This window comes from Protopterus annectens, chromosome 8.part0 (genome assembly GCF_019279795.1).
Source record: "Protopterus annectens isolate FY-2018-M chromosome 8.part0, PAN1.0, whole genome shotgun sequence".
Taxonomy (NCBI): Eukaryota; Metazoa; Chordata; order Ceratodontiformes; family Protopteridae; genus Protopterus; species Protopterus annectens.
The window spans coordinates 1,746,666,880-1,746,686,654 of NC_056741.1; the positions used below are offsets into that span (position 1 = coordinate 1,746,666,880).

The following is a 19,775-nucleotide window of genomic DNA, read 5'->3' on the forward strand; positions in this document are numbered from 1 at the left end:
ACAGGACTTTTAGCCGTAATATGGTGTTCTGTAGTTAACTTATTGCTTTCCTTCAAACTGAATCACAGAACACTCAGACTGCTTAGCATCTATTTTAACTAAAAAGTATGTACTAAACAAAAGTGATGAGGAGTAGCAACCCAGTTTGATACTATAGCATTTGTAAGTGCTAGCAGCACGAAGCACACTAAGCACCAAGTCAGACTGGAAAACGATACATTGTAACACTTTGTCTACAGCTTTTATAAATAGGAGATCAGTTCTGCAACAGTAGCAATGCTAACAGTAATAAAGCAATAGAACAATTGAGTTTGTAGAGACCTTAGCTGCAATATAAAAAATAAAGCTCAGACACTTACAATGAGATACACCACGAGCTGAAGGGAATTGGCAGCTGCTGTGAGTAAGCCAAGATGGCTCCAGGGGTTTAAAAAAAATTGCTGGGACAATATTGGGGGGGGGGTGGTGGGAGTGGTCACAGGTAATGTGAAGTAGTTAGTTCTTGTAGAAAATCACACTCAGGAGAAATTGAGCAGCAAATGCTGCAAACAACAATCTTTAGACCTGAATTCATAGACCCCCCCCCCCCACAGGCTAAAGATTGCAGGGTAAGTGTCTAAATATCCAAATTGTTAGGAGTTATTCGAATCTAGTATATATACAGAGAGAGAGAGAGAGAGAGAGAGAGAGAGAGAAGATAGATCGATATCTATCTATATACATGGCTATAGATATATATAAGTAGTTACAGATACACATTTAGATATTAGATGAGAAGGAAGAGAGGTGCAAGATTTAAATAGTGGAATGTATAGCTGACCTATAGACTCATGGTAAAAGAGGAATACATCTATGTGTAGACAGTCCGGCACAATCTATGTTAATAATAAAATACAGCAGGCATGAAAAAAAGTTTTCCTCTTTTGTATCAGTGCCTATACCTATCAACTTCTTTTCTCATGAATTCTGGACAAAGCCAAAAAAAAGAAAAAAATGAGGACATAAAACCTTAAAATCAGGGACAATTTTTAAATATTACTATATCTTGCTTTAAAAAGAGTCACTAGAACAACAGGTTTTGAATCGAGTTACATTTTTTGAACTATAAGGAGTATTAAACTCTTAATGTCTGATGCTATTTACTGACTGTAATCCTCATGGTTTACCAGGAAATCAAAAATTGTATAAGGCAAAGGGCAAAAATATGAGACAAAAACCAGTAATGTTCTGCAAAATTCTAGACAGCTGAGCGGTACGACCAGAGGGTATGAATAACAAATGACTTAGTTCTCTAATTCTTCCACAAAATTGATTCTTCTAAGACAAACTGTATTCGCTCATAACGCAGTAATGTGGTATCTCCTTCTTTTTTTGTTCTCACTTCAAAATTAATTAACTTTATTACATTTAAACAGTGTTCTTATCAACATACTGTAACTAATCAATGTTGCATCACAAAGGCGTTAGAATGTACAGTGTCTAAGTGGGTACATTCATACAAGCGGGATTTATACAAGAAAAAGGCTCAAGGGGGATATGAGGTAACATTTTTTTCACAACAAAGTATATTGTGATGGGAAAACCATTCCAGACAAGGTGGTAGTTTCAACAATTGTGACAGAGTTCAAGAATGCATTCTTATATAATACAGCAAAAAACATAAACTGTTGATTAAGCAGAGAAATGGAAATATTATGAAGGCAAGATTTTTTATTAGCATATTCTGCAAAGAGCCCTACCTGTAAAAAAAGTTGTAGCCTCCGATGGACTCCTATGTTTTCATCAAGTGGTGTTGCTGAAGAAACTGTATGATATTTTAATCTATATGTTGTGGACTGCACCAAACCTTAAATACCTATACAATTTTTTTTTTTGCTTTGTTTCTACAGGATATATTCCATTAGCAGGCACCGTAGCCTATAATGCATCAAAAGCAGCTATGGTCAAGTTTGCAGAGACTGTAAAAGAGGAACTTTCCATATGGGGTGTTAAAGTTGCAGTTGTAGCACCAGGGGGACCTTTTAAAACAAGTGAGTATTGGAATGAGAGCAGATATGATTTTAAATACTTCAGTACATGACTAAATATGACAGTGCTTCAGACTTGTTGATGTAAAAGGAGCAAAACATCCACTAACACAACTGGTGACCAAAGAGGCTGGATTATTTGTCAGAAAGGAAAACTTGCAAAGACAAGGTTCAGCTCCCCTTTAGAAGTAATTATCACAAGAGAAATACCCCTAATAGATGCTAGAGGGCTGTTTCAAGAAATAGACCACTCAGTCACCCATGTTAAGTGTAGCCATAACACTTGAAACCATGTATGTGACACTCCACAACGACCTAATACAAGTCTACATCTGTTCTGGCTTCTCAGGGGAGGTGGAGGACCATAAGGAGAAATTGCACATTCCAAAACATGGTATGCAGGAAAAAGCACCCTGGGCCCTAGACCTCATGTCTTTGTTCAATGTCAGATTAGGTTTCCTCTCCTAACTTGGGGCATATTCCACTGACCTTTATGACAACAAAGTAAATAATTATGAAAACAAGGATTAATTGCAGCATAGCTATTCAACATTTTAACTCATGAAAGACATAGACACACACACACACACACACACACACACACACACACACACACACACACACACACATATATGATGTAAATGTGAAAACACATATGGCATATCATATTGACCACTGACTGTATTGACCTGTTATATATTCCATAGCATAGTAATGAGCTGTTATATTACATTATTACAACATTACATTGAGATGCTATATATTACTACAGCATGGCACTGTCCTGTTACATACCACCACCACAATATGACACCAAAATATTATATTATCATTACAGCATGGTACTGAAAGATTATTTACCATTACAACTTGGTACCAAACTATGATATTATTACTATAGCATGGTACTGACCTATTAAATAACACTACTACAATATGGCACCAAAGTATTATATTATTACTACAGCATGGTACTGACATTTTATATAGCACTACAACAACATGCTACTGAATTATTATATGCTACTACAGCATGAAACTGACTTATTATATACCACTACTACAGCATGGCACCAAACTATGATATTATTACCACAGCATGGTACTGGCCTATTAAATACCACTACTACAACATGGAACCAAACTATTATATTATTACTACAGCATGGTACTGACCTATTAAATACCACTACTACAACATGGCACTAAACTATTATATTATTACTACAGCATTACTACAGCATGGTACTGACCTATTATATAGCACCACTACAACATGCTACTGAATTATTATATGCTACTACAGCATGATACTGACTTATTATATACCACTACTACAGCATGGCACCAAACTATGATATTATTACCACAGCATGGTACTGGCCTATTAAATACCACTACTACAACATGGAACCAAACTATTATATTATTACTACAGCATGGTACTGACCTATTAAATACCACTACTACAACATGGCACTAAACTATTATATTATTACTACAGCATTACTACAGCATGGTACTGACCTATTATATAACACCACTACAACATGCTACTGAATTATTATATGCTACTACAGCATGATACTGACTTATTATATACCACTACTACAGCATGGCACCAAACTATGATATTATTAGTACAGCATGTTACTGACCTATTATATACCATTACCACAACATGGCAAAAAACTATTATATTATATTATCACTATAGCATGGTACTGACCTATTTTAAAAACAAAAACACCACAAACAAAAAAGAACAGCAGTCAAAGGCTGAAACACAGATATGGATGAAAACCAGTTTATTGTATGTGCTTTCGTCCGGTATAATCACCAAACTTCCTCAGACACCATGTTACAAAAAAATCATCCTTTATATAAACACGTCACTTCCCATTTAAAATCCAGCAATCAATAAAAAACCTGTATTAATATTCATTCACACTATGCATTAAAAACATCATGAAACAATATTAAACAAAGGAATTTATGTTTTCAATCCTGTTATAAAAAATAAATATATAAAATATATTATTGCATATAAACGCAGTATTAATACAACCCTACCTATCCAATACTTTTAATTTCAATAAACTAGAGATCGAAATCATGTCATTTAAGCCAAGTGGAAAACTAGTATTTAAATAAATCTGCCACCAAACTTCCTTCTGTTCTAAATACACTTTTCATGGGCCCCCATGGTTTTCCGTTTTAACATGATGTATAACTGCAAATTTGAATGTATGTTCAGGATATGTTTTTATATGCCTATATAAAGCATTACTTTCTTTCTGGTAGGAAATCTCATAATAGTGCTATAAATTCTTTGTGCTAATTTTCACTGCGTCTTCCCTATATAAAATGCTGGACACTGGGTGCACATAGCAATATAGACCACTACTCGGGAATAGCAACTATACCTTCCCCTTATATGTATTTACTTGTCCTTAACTTTAATACTAGACCCCGACAGTATATGGGAACACTGATGACACATAACACAGGACATCTTCCTTTCTACTCTATCAGTACTGTCCTGCCTTTCCAAAATATTTTTAATATTGAAGCCTCTCCCATATACAACATTAGGGATTAGGGTGCTCACCGAAAGTGTCCACCATATACTGGTCCCCTTTAATGATATTCCAATTTTTATATAAAATATCCATAACTATGGGGCTACAGGCATAGTATGTTGTAACAAATGGACAAAAAAGGTCATGCCTATTATATTTGTTCATAAGATCAACGTTGTTTTGATTCATCGGCACCCCTTCCATGCCGGAAGATACATTCACATTGAAAGGCCCCCCCCAGCCTGACAGTTCAATTCAGAAGAATCATTATTCTGTACCAACAATAATGGTTGGTACATTCCATTCCTATGTTTCATAATAACTTCCTCATGTATTCTATTTACAAGGCATGGGGGATACCCTGATCCAAAAACATTTTTGATATATTAACACATTCATCCAAAAAAATCAACAACTCTGATACCATGCAAGTGGCTCTCACCATTTGGCCTTTGATTATCCCATGCTTCTCATGTGGAGGGAGACTACTTGAATAGTGTAAATAACTATTAGAGAACGTTGGCTTTCTGTAAATAGTTGACTTTAATCCCCATCAATCATAGTTTTGGCCACTATTTTAAGCAATTACAGGGTGTTGCTATGGGTTCAGCATGTGGCCCCCTCTTTGCCAATATTATTATGGTTTGGTGGAAAAAATGTTTTTTGTTTCCTAGTGCTTACTATACCTATATTACTATGTATGTTCATAAGGGTGTCTACCTTTTTTAGGATTTTGCTCTATCTTGTAGTAGCTTCCTCCTTTTGTTGTAGAGTTTGTTTATGGCTGGGGTCCACCATACTTAATGATTTGTTTGTTGCTTGGAAGAGTCCACCTGATGAAATTCCACAGTTCATTGAATATATAAATCAGACAATGGAATTTTTTAAATTTACCTATAATACAAGTGTTGACAAGATTGCATACTTGGATGTATTGGTTTCCAAAACTACATATATGTGTGTACATATGTATAGTTTAACAACTCTTTCTAGAGCAGGATACTGCAGTAGTATATGTGTAGTTTAACTAAACTTATATTACCTGAACCTGGTATTATATTAGTACCTATTTACTGATCTGTGTATCTATATGTATATGTATACGGTAACCCTTTGAAATATTAGGACTATCAATACTGAATTGCAGAATGTTGAGACCAAATGACTGAAAATTTGTACGTACATCTACTAAATCCAGGATTGATATTGTTCTGAATGTTCTCTTTTGTCTGAAGTATGGTAATCTTGAAGTTACAATTTCCGTTCGCAATTTCAAAGTAAACCATTGAAACCGGAAGCATGACCTAGTCACAATATTGACTCAGCTGATCGACTTAGCAGAGTTGGCATTGTCTTCAAAAACATCTCATGATATCAGTATAGGAGCTCATGTAAATGAAACTCCTATACAACATATCATGTTTTGCAGGGGGGCAAGCCCCCCTGCACCCCCCACATCCCTTGCTAACAATATATTCCAGCTCTGAGATTGCACTACAGTGGGGATATGGATGAATTTCTAAACCTCACTGTACCGCAATGTCCATACAGTTTGTTGAACACACTTATGCGAATGCACTATTGCATTCACATAAGTGTGTTCGACTTTTGCAATACATTTCACATTTTGTGAACGACACTCTGACTTTCTGCATAATACCTGCCATCCGATTGTCATTCGCAAAAATGATAGTAAACTATATATATATATATATATATATATATATATATATATATATATATATATATTTAGTTCAGGGAGTGTGTGGGGGCACTTGGCAACCATATTTGGAGGGGTGCATGATAATGGCCTCTGCAAATGAACAAGTTTAAAAGTTGAAGCGAGAAGTTTAATATTTGCTGTTCTCCTGTCTTTTCAGTCTTTCTTTCATTGATTCAGAACTCATTGTGACTCTCAAGATTTTAATAGGGTGCCTGTATATATAAAGAAATCTGTGTCAAACATTCAAACAACACGCATTTCAAATGCTAAATCCATGAGTCACAAAGATTTGAATACACAAGACTTCAAATCACACAGATTCAATGAAAAACAAAAACTTTCTTTTTCCATGAGGGAAGCCCCCCTGCAACCCCCTACACCCCTTCCTAATTATAGAAACTAACTCCAAGATCAGACTAAAATAAGGAATGGGTAATCTTGCTCACCCAAACAGCAGCAACATTTGAAAAGTTCATTTTTGAATTCTGCAGATAATAATTCAAGTGCTCAAAGTCTTGAGAATTTGAGCATTTGAATGGAGCCAGCATATATATGTGTGTGTGTGTGTGTGTGTGTGTGTGTGTGTGTGTGTGTGTGTGTGTGTTTGTGTGTATATGTGTGTACACACACACACACACACACACACACACACACACACACACACACACACACACATATATATATATATATATATATATATATATATATATATATATATATATATATATATAGATAGATATAGATAGATATATGTACATACACACATACACACATACACACACACACACACACACACACACACACACACACACACACACACACACACACACACACATTAGAGCAATACCATGATGTTTACATGCATGCTGTCTGTTAACACCAAAAGGTATAGAGAATCATTTATTTTGCTGCCATTCATTTAAATCAATCATACTTCTGCAGCACAAACCCGTGACCCTGTCCAAACATGCAAGTAATTTTTATTCTGGATTTGCCCAGATAAACGTGAGTATATGAGAAGGATCACAGTACATGCAACACCTGTAAAATAAATGCTAGTGCTCTTTTCAGAAGTCAAAGCTCTAACTCTGCTCTGTACAAAAGTATTGTCAGCCAAATATTATTGTCATGTACAGTTTTAGGAAAATCATGCCTTAAATGTAGAGAACATGCACAAGACTGAACATCGGTTTTCTTGCCTTTCTTTGACATTCTTTTGAAAACTAACCAGATAATGCATATAATGGGAAGTTGGTTATTTCTTTCGTAATATTTGTCTAATGAAGCTAAGGTGAGACTGTCACATGCAGATTTTGAAATATTTTTTCTTTTTTTCCATTTTATATCTGTTCATGTTGGTAGTTTTGTTTTAACATGAGAAACAAAACAGAAAGAGATAAAGAGCTATCAAATGTGGAAAAGGCTAGGTTTTATATGCAAACGTGTGTTCAAATTTAGAATGGTAGAGTATATGAAACATGTAGGAATGCATGGGCAAAACTGAAGTGAAGGGCAATGTAAAGACATAACATTATGTGTGGATCTAATTGCTGATCGACAGAAATTTTGACACATTTATACAGACAAAAACACACAGACATGTCACATGGAACATATAAAGAAAAGTGTTTTTTGCAGGTGGATGGGGCAAGACCCCCTTCACCCCCCTGTTAATTATATACACTGTCTTTGAGATAGTGCAATTCCCAAGAAAAGGGCATATGCCCCTACACTAGGAACTATCAATCTCTCACAGCTGTTGACATATACATATGTCAAACAACACAGGTTGGCAATACACTGGTCAGCCATCCAACTTTTGACTTATGCTAGTACTCCCATATATGACTGTGAAAAGGTTAATTTAAAACCTTATAAAAACCAAAGTCACGGATGACGAAATACAGAAGAAGTAGAGAAAAATGCTTAAGATGAGGATAATAAAAAAATAAAAACAGAACTGCCCCAGAGTGTTAGTCCCAAACCCTGCCCAAACTTCAATTTTACAAAGCTGAACAGCATTTTGAAATTTGACAGTTACCTGATGCCTAGGGTTGATGAACTAATTGAAAGATTGTTAAAGGAAAGCTCCTTGTTTTATTCTTTTGTTTGTCTTGCTCCCCACCTGGATCTCACCTTTTGGCTCCTGTGCCTGTCCCTAATCAACCCATTTGTTGTGGAGAATGGAATCCAGAAATTATCATGTTAGGTGAGAGCCTTATGTTCCATTAACTCCTGTCCAGGAATCCCAGCTGACCTTCCATTCTCAGATGAGAGAAAGGTGATAGGGATTAGGCAAGCTTGCTTGCTTGTCCTGTAGGGTGTCCTACTCTTTCCCCATAGGATTACCCCCCACCCCAAATCACAACACGTCTTATGAGCTCCACTATTGTTGTTTCCTAAGGGGAAGTGTGCACATCTTCAAACTGTCTTCCCTTCCAGCTTATAAGAGCAAATGTATTCAGATGACATGATCTCAGTAGACTCAGACTCCACTGGGAGTAACACCTAATGCTTCTGTTAGGTGCCACCTATGTACTTAGCAAGAACCACTTCCCTCCCCGAAGGATGGAGTAAGCTGACTACTACCACTCATTCTCATCCTCGCTGGCCATTCCTTGCAGACAGCCTAGCCAGTAAATAAACTTTAAAGGCAATATTCATGACCAGGATAGTCCTAACAATGGAAACTGGCACATCATTTTAACAGTTGAAGCCAAAGAGACTTTTTTTCCACACCAGTGGGTCTATTTCTGTACACTGTCCTTTTTCACATGTTACATGATGCCATTGGGACCTTTTAAAGAGTTATAAACACAGTCCTAAAACTGTAGGTCAACAATACTCACATTGCACCACCATACTAATGTATGTTAAAACTAACCCTAACCCTGCCCCAGCCCCTTAACCTCAACACTATACCTTTCCTTTGAAAACCCTTTCTATAGCACTACCACTATACAAGACACTCTGACACATACATAACATACAGTAGCACACATGCATAACACTTTATGTATTATTAACCAGACCCTATCTCTAACCCAAACACACAAACACTCACAACCCTGATGCTGGAACTTTCAGTATATTCAAAATTTTCTGCATTAAACTTCCAAACTCACACTTTCTTTACTCACATACAATCAATATTCCTTCTTTAAACATCTGCAGTATTGGACACCATTCATACTTGACCCATTTCTCATGATGTTCACTCTGTCAACAGACTGCAAATTCAACATTGAGGGTCTCTCAAATTTACATGGGGTAAGAGCTGAAAAGAGAGAGATGTCACCCAGGCAGGCTACAAGACAATTTTTACCCTTCCATGCCTCAAATCTTTGGTCATCCTACAGAGATAGGAAATGCCTTATTCCCAGCATCCTGAGGTAATGTATCTTTCTCAGGCTGAGGCCTCCCACATTTAATGCAGACTCTCACATATTTATTTATTTACATTTGATAACTGGATGGTGTCTGACTGGGCCAGAAGCCCGTTTTCAGCGGAGACCTGGGGAGAAAAGCTCCGAGAAAGATTACATAATTATACATTTGTACATATGACAATTAATAGGAATTCAAATGCAAGTTCCTTGACATTGTATCTAAAAGCATATAACAATGGTAGTACAATAAGCTTATACCATGCATACAGTTAAAACAAAAATATATATTTGTTTTTTTTTTCAGGATAAATATATCACAAACTGAAGCTAAGAAGGCTCAATTGCAAAGAAATATTGACAATGGGTGGTGCAGAGAAGGAAGTTAGTAAGGGGTTAAATTAGTTAGCCTGGTGGAGAACATGAGCAAAGCCTATTTTTGGTGAAATATTCCTTTAGGGACTGTTTAAATGAATGTGCATCATTGATGGACAGAATATGATGAGGTAGAGAATTCCAGTGTTTGGCAATGATATGTGAGTATAAGGAGATGCCGTGAGAGTTTTGGGTTTTGTTTACCTTCAACAACACTTTATCAGCAGCCCCAAGAGATTTTAGGTTAGTGTAGGGTTGGACAAGGTCAGATAGAGCTGGGCAGTTGTCAGGTTTGTATAAGGCTGTATGGGCAGTTAGTAAGTAGTAAGCAGACGAGGGAGCTCTAACCAGTTCAACTGGAGAAAGGCAGTGCAATGGTGAGATTTTTGAGACTGATTAGTGGCAAATTTGGGTATTTTGTTCTAGAAAGATTCAAGGCTATTCAGTTCAGATTTGTGAAGATTGGTAAATATTTATAAACAGTAAAGCATGGAAGATAAGAGATGGGCTCTGGCTGTTAAGAGTCCGGCATAGTCGGTATGATATGATTTAGCCCTATAGAAAAAACCCAGTTTGACATGAACCTTCATAGGATCATAGGAGGTTACTAGGCTATTGGCAGTGAGGCCCTTATAAGCCTAGCCAAAAGTTTATCCCATGTTTAGACAAATCAGCATCTAATGCCCCTGTCCAGCAGGGACACGGGTGTAATCCCAGGGGTATATTTTTCGTTTCTTATCCAGTTATCCAGGTTGCACTTAAAAAAAGGTAAAGAGGTACTCTGCTTAATGTGGAGAGGGAGGCTATTCCATAGATGAGGGACTCTCTGGGACACAAATCTGTCCCGTCAACATGTCCTGTTGATGTCACTGATCACCCTGTATGCCAGACAGAGGTCACCTCTGAGTCTGTATGAAGCTGAATAGAGGGATAGGGCTTTTAGCCTATCTGTGTATGGTAGATGCTTGAGGCCCTGGATTCTCCTGTTGAGGAACCTCTGTGGTCTTTCCAGCTGCTGCATGTGCTTTGTGAGGTACATGCTGAAAGGTACGTTGTACTCAATAATGGGCTTTATAAAGGAAGAATATAGGGATGTTATGTCCTCCTTGTTCCTGGATGAGATACCCTTAATTATGAGGTGGGCCATGTAGAAGGCTTACCATACCACAGAAGTAACATGGTGGTCAAAAGTCAGGTTGCTATAAACCTGGGTGCCCATATCCCTCACGACTGAGTGAGTGCTTAGGACATTGTTATTAATGTGATAATTTGTGGGGACGTCACTCTCCCCAAAGGGAATGATGATGCATTTTTGTGTGTTCAGCTTGAGGCTATGTTTCTGGCACCAGTCATTTGTTTGGTTGAGATCCTTTTGGAGGATGTCCACATCACTAGGGGAATTGATGACAGCACCCAGCTTGCAGTCATCTACAAACTTGGTCAGCTATAGCCCACTGGTTTTGGCCTGCACCTCAGAAAAGTATATCCCAAATAACAGTGGCCCCAAGACCAAACCCTGTGGTACGCTGCTTGTTATGGGTCTACTGTTTGAGGTGGCTTCCCCTATTTTGACTAAGTGGGTTCTATCAGTGAGCCAGTTTGCTACTCATCTGGTAACATATGGATTGATGCCTAGTTGAGAGAGTTTATCTATTATCCCCAAGTGGGGAATAGTGTCAAAGGCTTTGGCCAGGTGAAGGTAGGCGGTGTGCACAGCCTTCCCCTCATCCATGGCTTTGGTGACTGTCTTAAAGAAGTTGACCAAATTTAGCAGACATGACCTCCCCTTGATGAAGCCAAACTGTGTAGGATCAAGTGCCTGGAGGTTGCAAATGTCTTTCTTAATGAGGTCCATGATAATCCATTCCATGGCTTGCAGATCAGGCTAGTTAGGCTGATGGGTCTATAATTTCCTGGATCAGTGGATGCTCCACCTTTGTGTAAAGGGATGATAGTGGCTGTTCTCCACTAATCTGGGATGAAGCCAGTACTCAGGCTTTGGTTGAATAGGGTAGCTAATGGTGCTGCATGTTACTGCCTGAGTTCACGTAGGATGCAGCCTGGGATGTTATCGAGTCCCATGGAGGCTGTATTTTCTGCCTTTGAGAGAGCAGTGATGACCTGTTCCCTACATATAAGGTGAAGGGAACAAGTACTGGGGATGTCCTGATTTACTGATGGGGGACAGATGGGTAAAGTTTTCACTGAATCTGTCAGCCAGCAAGTTTGCCATATCTACAGCATTTGTATATGTGGTGTCCTTGACCACAAGTTCTGAACAGATCTGTGTGCTTTCTTTGAGGTTGTGGACATATGTGAAGAAGGCCTTATGATTGTCTCTATTAGATGTGGCCAATTTGGACTCGAAATTTGCTTTGGAGGATTTCACCAGTGCTATTATTTGCTTGTTCAGGTTAAGGAGACATTGCTTCCAATTGGGCACCTGCTCCTTCTTGGTCTTTGACAGCAATTTTTTTTCCTTTTGTTATAGAGTTTATTTATTCCAGATGTACACCAGACAGGTTTACTCTTCCTTGCAGAGGATGATTTAGTCCTGTCAGGTATTCCTGATTCCATGCATCTATATAAATGCTCATATAGTGCTTTGGTGCAGTTTGGATATTGGTATATTGGTGCCAGTTCCTACAGAGGGGGAGGGGGCTGTGAAGCTGTTTATACCATCCCTCAGGAGGTTGTAATCAGCTTTGGAGATGTTTTTATATCTGATCCTAGCTAGACTTCGAAAGTGACCGCTTTGTGGTCGGATCTTACCAGGGAGGATGATACTACAGGGATGCTGCACTGGTTACTCATGTTGGTATGATACTATAGGGATGCTGCAGTGGTTACTCATGTTGGTTAATACTAAGTCCAAGATATGATTACCCCTTGTGGGGGTATTGACTAGCTGTTCCAAGGCATTTGCATTGACAAAATCAAGGAAACTTGGGCATTTGTGTTCTGGCATGAGTAGTTCTTCCAGTCTGTTTGGGAAGTTAAAGTCATCCAGGATACAGGTAAAGGGTTGAATCTTGATAGATTCAAACAGGTCCAAATAGGCAGATTGGGCATCTTGAGTCAAATATGGGGGCTGGTAGCCAGCTATGATTTGAATAGGGGTCTTGCCAATGGTTAGCTGCACCTGGAGTGTCTCCTGTGCATCATACTGTTTGACCAGCCTGGGGCTGTGTATGTCTTTAATGTATATTGAAACTCCATCTCCTTTGGCTTTACTGCCTACAGTTTGGGGTCTGCATATATGATAGGATAAGTAACCAGGTAAGGCTGGGGTGCTCTCTGCAGCTTTGAAGCAGGTTTCTGTGACTGCACAGATGTCAGCATTTTCCAGGGTTAGGAATGCTTGCAATGAGTGCAGTTTCAGGTTTAGGCTCCTAGCATTTAGTAGCATGACCTTTAATTTGTGTTTTGTTGAAATTTTTATGTTGGTAATTTTAACCTCATCACTTTTCCTAAAAAAGGCACTATAGGGGAGGCAAGAGCCTTTGCCAGAAGCCTGAAGCCCAGGTGAGATAGATGCAAGCCATCTTTGGCAAAACATCGTGGTCTGTCGATCATATCTTCCCAGGCTGTCAGGTACTGGATCCCCCTGGAGTGACATCAGAAACTAAGCTAATTGTTAAAGTCATTAATTTTCTGTTTGTATTGGGGCATCAATCATTCTGGGTGATGGCAGAATGCTGCTTATGGCTAGGGACATACCTGCCTGGGACACATAATCAGCGAGCTCAATCATGTCTCTCTTCATATAGTCCAGAGAGCTATGTCTCAAGTCATTCATGCCAACATGGACTATGACAGAGTCATAACAATACCTGTTGTCGAGAGACTTGAGTGTGTGTGCGATATGGAGGATTCTGGCACCTGACAGTCAACTAACCGTGACTTTCTCCTTATCCAGCCTGGTGAGAGGCACATCTATGTGTCTCACAATGGAGTCTCCTATGACTAATATATTGGGTATCTGGTGAATCCTTAGTGGTTGTGAGGCACAGGTTTGTGTATGCGTGGTATGTGGTGTGGAGGGCTGTGAAGATTACATGTGTTTTTGCTTCGGAGGTCTCCTTTGTTTGGGAATGTTTATGTGGAGGACCTCCGCATACGTAGGTGTGTATTGTGTAGGTGTGGGTGGTGTTTGAGGTGTAGTGATTGTACTGACAACCTTTTCAGTGCCAGATATACTGGCTTGAGGGGGGAGAGAGCTTGGACTCTAGGTTCCTAATGTAATTGCATCTCGCACAGCTTGTGTTCCTAGGTGGTAGTAGTAGATGGTTGTCCATGTACATGAGGCAGTTGCTACACTGTCTCAGGATGCCCATATCAACCAGACTTCCAGGAGAAACTGTAGGGAATTCTCCATCCATATTTGTCAGAATCTGAGGGAGAAAGGCCAGGGAGAGCTAAGGGGTGGGCCTAAAGCCCAAGTGCTTAAACCGAAACTAAGAGCTTAGAATAACACTTAATGATTAAGACAGACTATAAACAAGCAGTAATAAATGCAACAGAAGAAATGCAGTTAAAAACTTTAGAGAACAGGCAGCAAGTAGCAGAAAAAAGCAAAGCAAGATGAAGTAACAGAGTAGTAGGGAGAAACACAAATTAGAAAAATATAATCAGCTGAATAAAGTGTCTTTTTTTAAGTAAAAAGGGAGAGAACAGGAACAGAAGATAATTCAAGGTTAAAGGACTAAGGGGTTTGGCCTTGCCAAATGATCTCTGTATTAGGTAGAATGAGCTAAAGAGATGGGACTGGGGGGAGAGTCCCAGATCAAATTTACAGTAGGCAAAAGCCACCAACTGTAAGAACAGAACAGGAATAGGGTGGGGGTGGGGTGGAAGAAAAACAGTTTCAGCACAGATCAAAAGCAATGCCAGCAAATATATAATTAATTCAGTCAAGCAAAAATTAAGACAGTGCAGAACTCTGAACAGTTAAAGTGCTAAAAAATATACTTACCAGATCTATATTTCCAGATTATTTGAGAAGCGCTCTCGGTCAGAACACAAGGAGATTCTAGCAATGATATGCAGGGAATTACAAACAGGGACTAGTTTTATACCAGCAAACCTTAAGACAATCAGATAACACAAAAGCTGTTAGACCAGTTTTACCAACTTTAAGAACAAAATAGGAAAAGGGTGGAGGGTGGGAGAAAATCAGCTTCAGCACAGATCAAAAACACTGCCAGCAAATATATAAATAATTCAGTCATGCAAAAATTAAGACAGTGCAGAACTCTGAACAGTTAAAGTGCTAAAAAATACACTTATCAGCTCTATATTTTCAGATTGTTTTGAGAAGCACTCTCAGTCATAACACAAGGTGGTTCTAGCAATTATATACCCTTTTTAATTGTTAATGCAAGGTGTTTGTCAAACTTAAATTCTCTATCAGTTGTGACACCAAGAAGTTTTGTATGTTCAACGGGTTCTATTTTTGTGCCATTGGAGGAGGAAATAGAGATAGGTGGTTGGTTGGTTGTTGTTGAGGTATTATAGAAGACCATAAGCTTGGTTTTATTGGGGTTAAGTATAAGTTGATGGGCTGTTAAGTAGTTTTCAATACTGTGGAGAGCTGCCTGAGTTTTTTCTTGCAGTTCCTTGATAGAGGGGGCAGAGCAGATTAGGGAAGCATTGTCAGCATATTGTATGTATATGCTATGTATAAGAACTTTAACTGTGTAGCACATAGCCAGAGAACTACATGATGCCTGCACACCCATAGCCACATAAGTCTTCAAAGCAGGGCTATAGGTTCATAGGTAGGTACTACGCTATCGGCTCTAGGGTCTATACAAGCCGAGCCAAAAAGGTACCCTGACTTTCGCCACCCAAGAAAATTCTTTTCCTGTGCCCTTGTCAAGCAGATCCACAGAGGTGATCCCCGGGGTGAATTTCCTATTTCCCATCCAATCATCAAGATTTTTTTTGAAGAGCGCTAATGAGGAGCTTTGTTTGATATAGATAGGTAGTTTGTTCCAGAGTATGGGAAGTCTCTGGGACAGGAATCTATCCCTCCAGCATGTTCTGTTTATTGTGGTGAAAAGGTTTAGGTCCCTATAGCATGTAGCTTGGAGTGATTGGGATTTCTTTAATTGGAGCATGTCCAACAGCTCTGGGATTGACATAGCTTTGTATGTTAGGCAGAGATTGCCTCTGAGTAGGCGATATGTGACGGAGTAAAGCTGGAGTTTTTTGAGACGTTCTGCAGAGAGCATCTGTTTGATGCCAGTAATCCTCTTTGTGAGGTATTTTTGTGGCCTTTCCAGTTGTTGTAGATGTCTTGTGAGTTACATACCGAAAGGGGCATTGTACTCTATAATGGGTCTAATGAGTGACGAGTAGAGGGGAGCAATGACCTCTTTTTTCTGGATGAGAAACCTTTTGTGATGAGATGTGCCACGTAGAAGGATTTCTTGACTACTGTGGCGATGTGATTATCAAAGGAGGGACTACTGTTCACCCTTGCCCCAAGGTCACTTATCACACTTTTGGTGTTAAGTAGACTACCACCTATGTGGCAGCTTATGGGTACAGAGTTTTTACCAAAGGGGATGACAGTGCACTTTTTGGGATTGAGCTTGAGGCCATGGCTTTGACACCAGGCATCCGTCTGAGTGAGGCCCTTTTGTAGGATGTCCACATAGTTAGTAAATTCAATTATGGCTCCTAGTTTGCAGTCATCTGCGAACTTCATTAGCCAAAGACCTTCTGTGTTAGCCTGTACTTCAGAAAAGTAGATACCAAACAGGAGAGGACCCAGGACTGAACCCTGTGGTACTCCACTTGTCACTGGTCTGAAGTCGGATTTGGAGTCTGCTACTTTCACAGTGTGGGTTCTGTCAGTGAGCCAGTTGTCAACTCATCTTGTGACATAGGGGTTTATACCTAGTTTAGTGAGTTTATCTATAATTCTAGAGTGGGGGATGGTGTCAAAAGCCTTGGCGAGATCTAGATAGGATGTGTGAACCACCTTACCCTCGTCTACGGCTTTGGTGACTGCTTCAAAGAAGTCAATCAGGTTTAGGCGACATGATCTGTCTTTTACAAACCCGAACTGGGTGGGGTCCAGAGTTTGGAGATTACCAATGTCTTTGTTTATAAGTTCCATTATATGTTCCATGGCTTTGCAGACCAGGCTCATTAGGCTAATGGGGAGCTAGCTCCTGGGGTTCGTGGTGGCTCCTCCTTTGTGGAGTGGGAATACCATTGCTGTGTGCCATTCAGTAGGCACAAAGCCTGAGGTGAGGCTATGATTGAACATGGTGCTTAGGTGGGGGTGCCAGTTCATTCTGTAGTTCATGGAGAACGCAGCCTGGGATGTTGTCAGGTCCTATGGATGCTGTGTTCTTGGCTTTGGAGAGTGTGGTTTTTACCTGTGCAGCCGTGATTACAGGAACTTTGCATTCTTCTGGTACAGAGATGGACCCTATAGGGGATGGGGGGGGGGTAAAGTAAGCACTGAACCTATCTGCCAGGATGTTGGCAATATCAGTTGGTTCTGTATATTTAGTACCATTGTGCTGTAACTCAGAGCAGATCTGAGTGTTGCCATTGAGATTCTTGACATAGCTATAGAATGCTTTGTGTTTGTCTTTAGAATCAGTGGCGATTTAGTTTTCATAACTACCTTTGGATGATTTTATGAGGGATCTCAGCTTGTAACCACAAGCCACACGAACACGTAGCACCAAAACACAAAAATAAAATCCACTGTTTGGCACAATAAAGGTTGTCCTCCAACACCACAATACTATAGAAAGGCGAACTCTTCCAAAGTAAAACCAAAGCTCTTTATTTCCACATAAAACAACCAGATTGAGCACGCGTTCATCTCGTATCGCGAGACTTCATCAGATTCTGATGAAGTCTAGGGATCTCAGCTTCTTACTGAGGCTCACCAGGGAGTTCTTCCTGTCATGGGATTTTACTCTTTTTTGCAACAGTTTCTTTCTTCTGTTGCAGAGTTTGTTTATGGCAGGGGACCACCAGATTGGCTTCCTTTTTTTGTAGGATAGCATCTTGGTTCTGTTAGGGATAGCACGATCCATGCACTCGTGTAAGTGCTTATAAAGTACATTTGTGTAGGATTCAGGAGTCATACCTCTATTGTCCATCTGCATGGGTGTTGTGAAGTTTGCTATTTCTGTCTTAAGAAGCGTAAAGTTGGCTTTGGAGAAATTTTTTACGGTAGTTTCCCTAATGGGGGGTGGTGGCGGGATGTGGATGTCTAAGCTGATTAGCTTGTGGTCAGATCTGACCAACGAGGAATTCACCTTTGGTGTAGAACACCAGTCACCCATGTTGGTAATGACCAGGTCTGGGATATTGCTGCCCCTGGTGCGAGTGTGGATAAGTTGATTCAAGGCGTTGGAATTTATGAATTCTAGAAAACGTTGAGCAAAAGAGTTGGTACATGAGTAGTTTTCCCAGTTAATGGTGGGGTAGTTGAAATCACCCATTATTAGGGTGTTGGGTTGTACCCTAATATTTTCCAATGTATCAAGAAATGAGGAGTGGGAATCCTGGGGCATGGTGGGGGATCTGTAGCAAGTTACAATTTGGAATGCGGTCTTGCCCAGATTTAGTTGCACTTGGATAATCTCGGATGCATTATGCTGAGCAACTAGCCTGGAGGCATGGATATCCTTAATGAATATGGACACGCCTCCATCTTTAGTGTTTCGGTCCAGGTTAGGTGGCCGAAAGGTGTGGTATGAATTATAGCCTGGTAATTCAGGGGTGCTCTCTGGAGCCTTGAACCAGGTCTCTGTCACTGCACAGATGTTGATGTTCTCCATTTTAAGGAGTGCCACGAGTGAATGCATTTTGAGGTTTAGACTTCTAGCATTGAGTAGCATTACCCTCAAATTTTGCTTGCTTGTACCTGTTATGGTGGTGAATTTGACATTTGAACCTTGCCTAAAAAAGGCACTATGGGGTGGCAAGAGCCTTAGCCAGTATCCGGAATCCCAAGGGCAACAGGTGCAGGCCATCTCTGGCAAAGCATCGTGGTCTGTCGATCATGTCATCCCAGGCAGACGGATACTAGATCCCCTTAGAATGACTCCAGAAGCTTAGCCAATTGTTGAAGTCAGTCATTTTGTCCTTGTACTGTAGTATCATTCTGGGTGATGGCAGGATGCTACTCAGGGCTAGGGTCATGCCTCCCTGGGTTACAAGATCGGAGAGCTCCTCCATGTCTCTTTTCATGTAGTCCAGGGAAGTACTTCGCAGGTCATTCACACCAACATGGACAATGACAGAGTCATATTTATACTTGTTGTGGAGTGACCTGAGTGCGTGCATTATATGGCGGATACTGGCACCCGACAGGCAGCTGACAATAACTTTCTCCTTGTTTAGCCTGGTGACTGGAACATTAGTGTGCCTGACTACAGAGTCACCTATGACTAGAGTGTTGGGTACATTGTTATGCCTTATGGATTGTGGTTGAGCGACACACTGAGTTTGTGGGATATGTGTCATTTTGGTTGTGTTGGGGGGTGGAGGTTGCATGCATTTCTGCTTTGGAGGTCTCTGTTGCTTTAGCAGATTTTTATTGAGAGCCTCCGTGAATGTAGGTGTGTGTTTTGTGTTGCTGTGCATGTGTTTTGGTGGTGTAGGTTTTGAGGGACTATGTGATGAGTGTAGTGTGGTGCAA

At 39.8% G+C, this 19,775-nt stretch overlaps 1 protein-coding gene across 1 annotated transcript in view; it reads left to right on the plus strand.

Annotated features, from left to right (window-relative positions):
- Positions 1 to 19,775, plus strand: part of LOC122808554 (estradiol 17-beta-dehydrogenase 2-like) — a 1,381,410-nt gene that overhangs the window by 1,271,611 nt on the left and 90,024 nt on the right. The window contains exon 4 of the mRNA XM_044079509.1: positions 1,890 to 2,030. Coding sequence (XP_043935444.1) covers positions 1,890 to 2,030 — 141 coding nt within the window. The remainder of the gene's footprint in view (positions 1 to 1,889; positions 2,031 to 19,775) is intronic.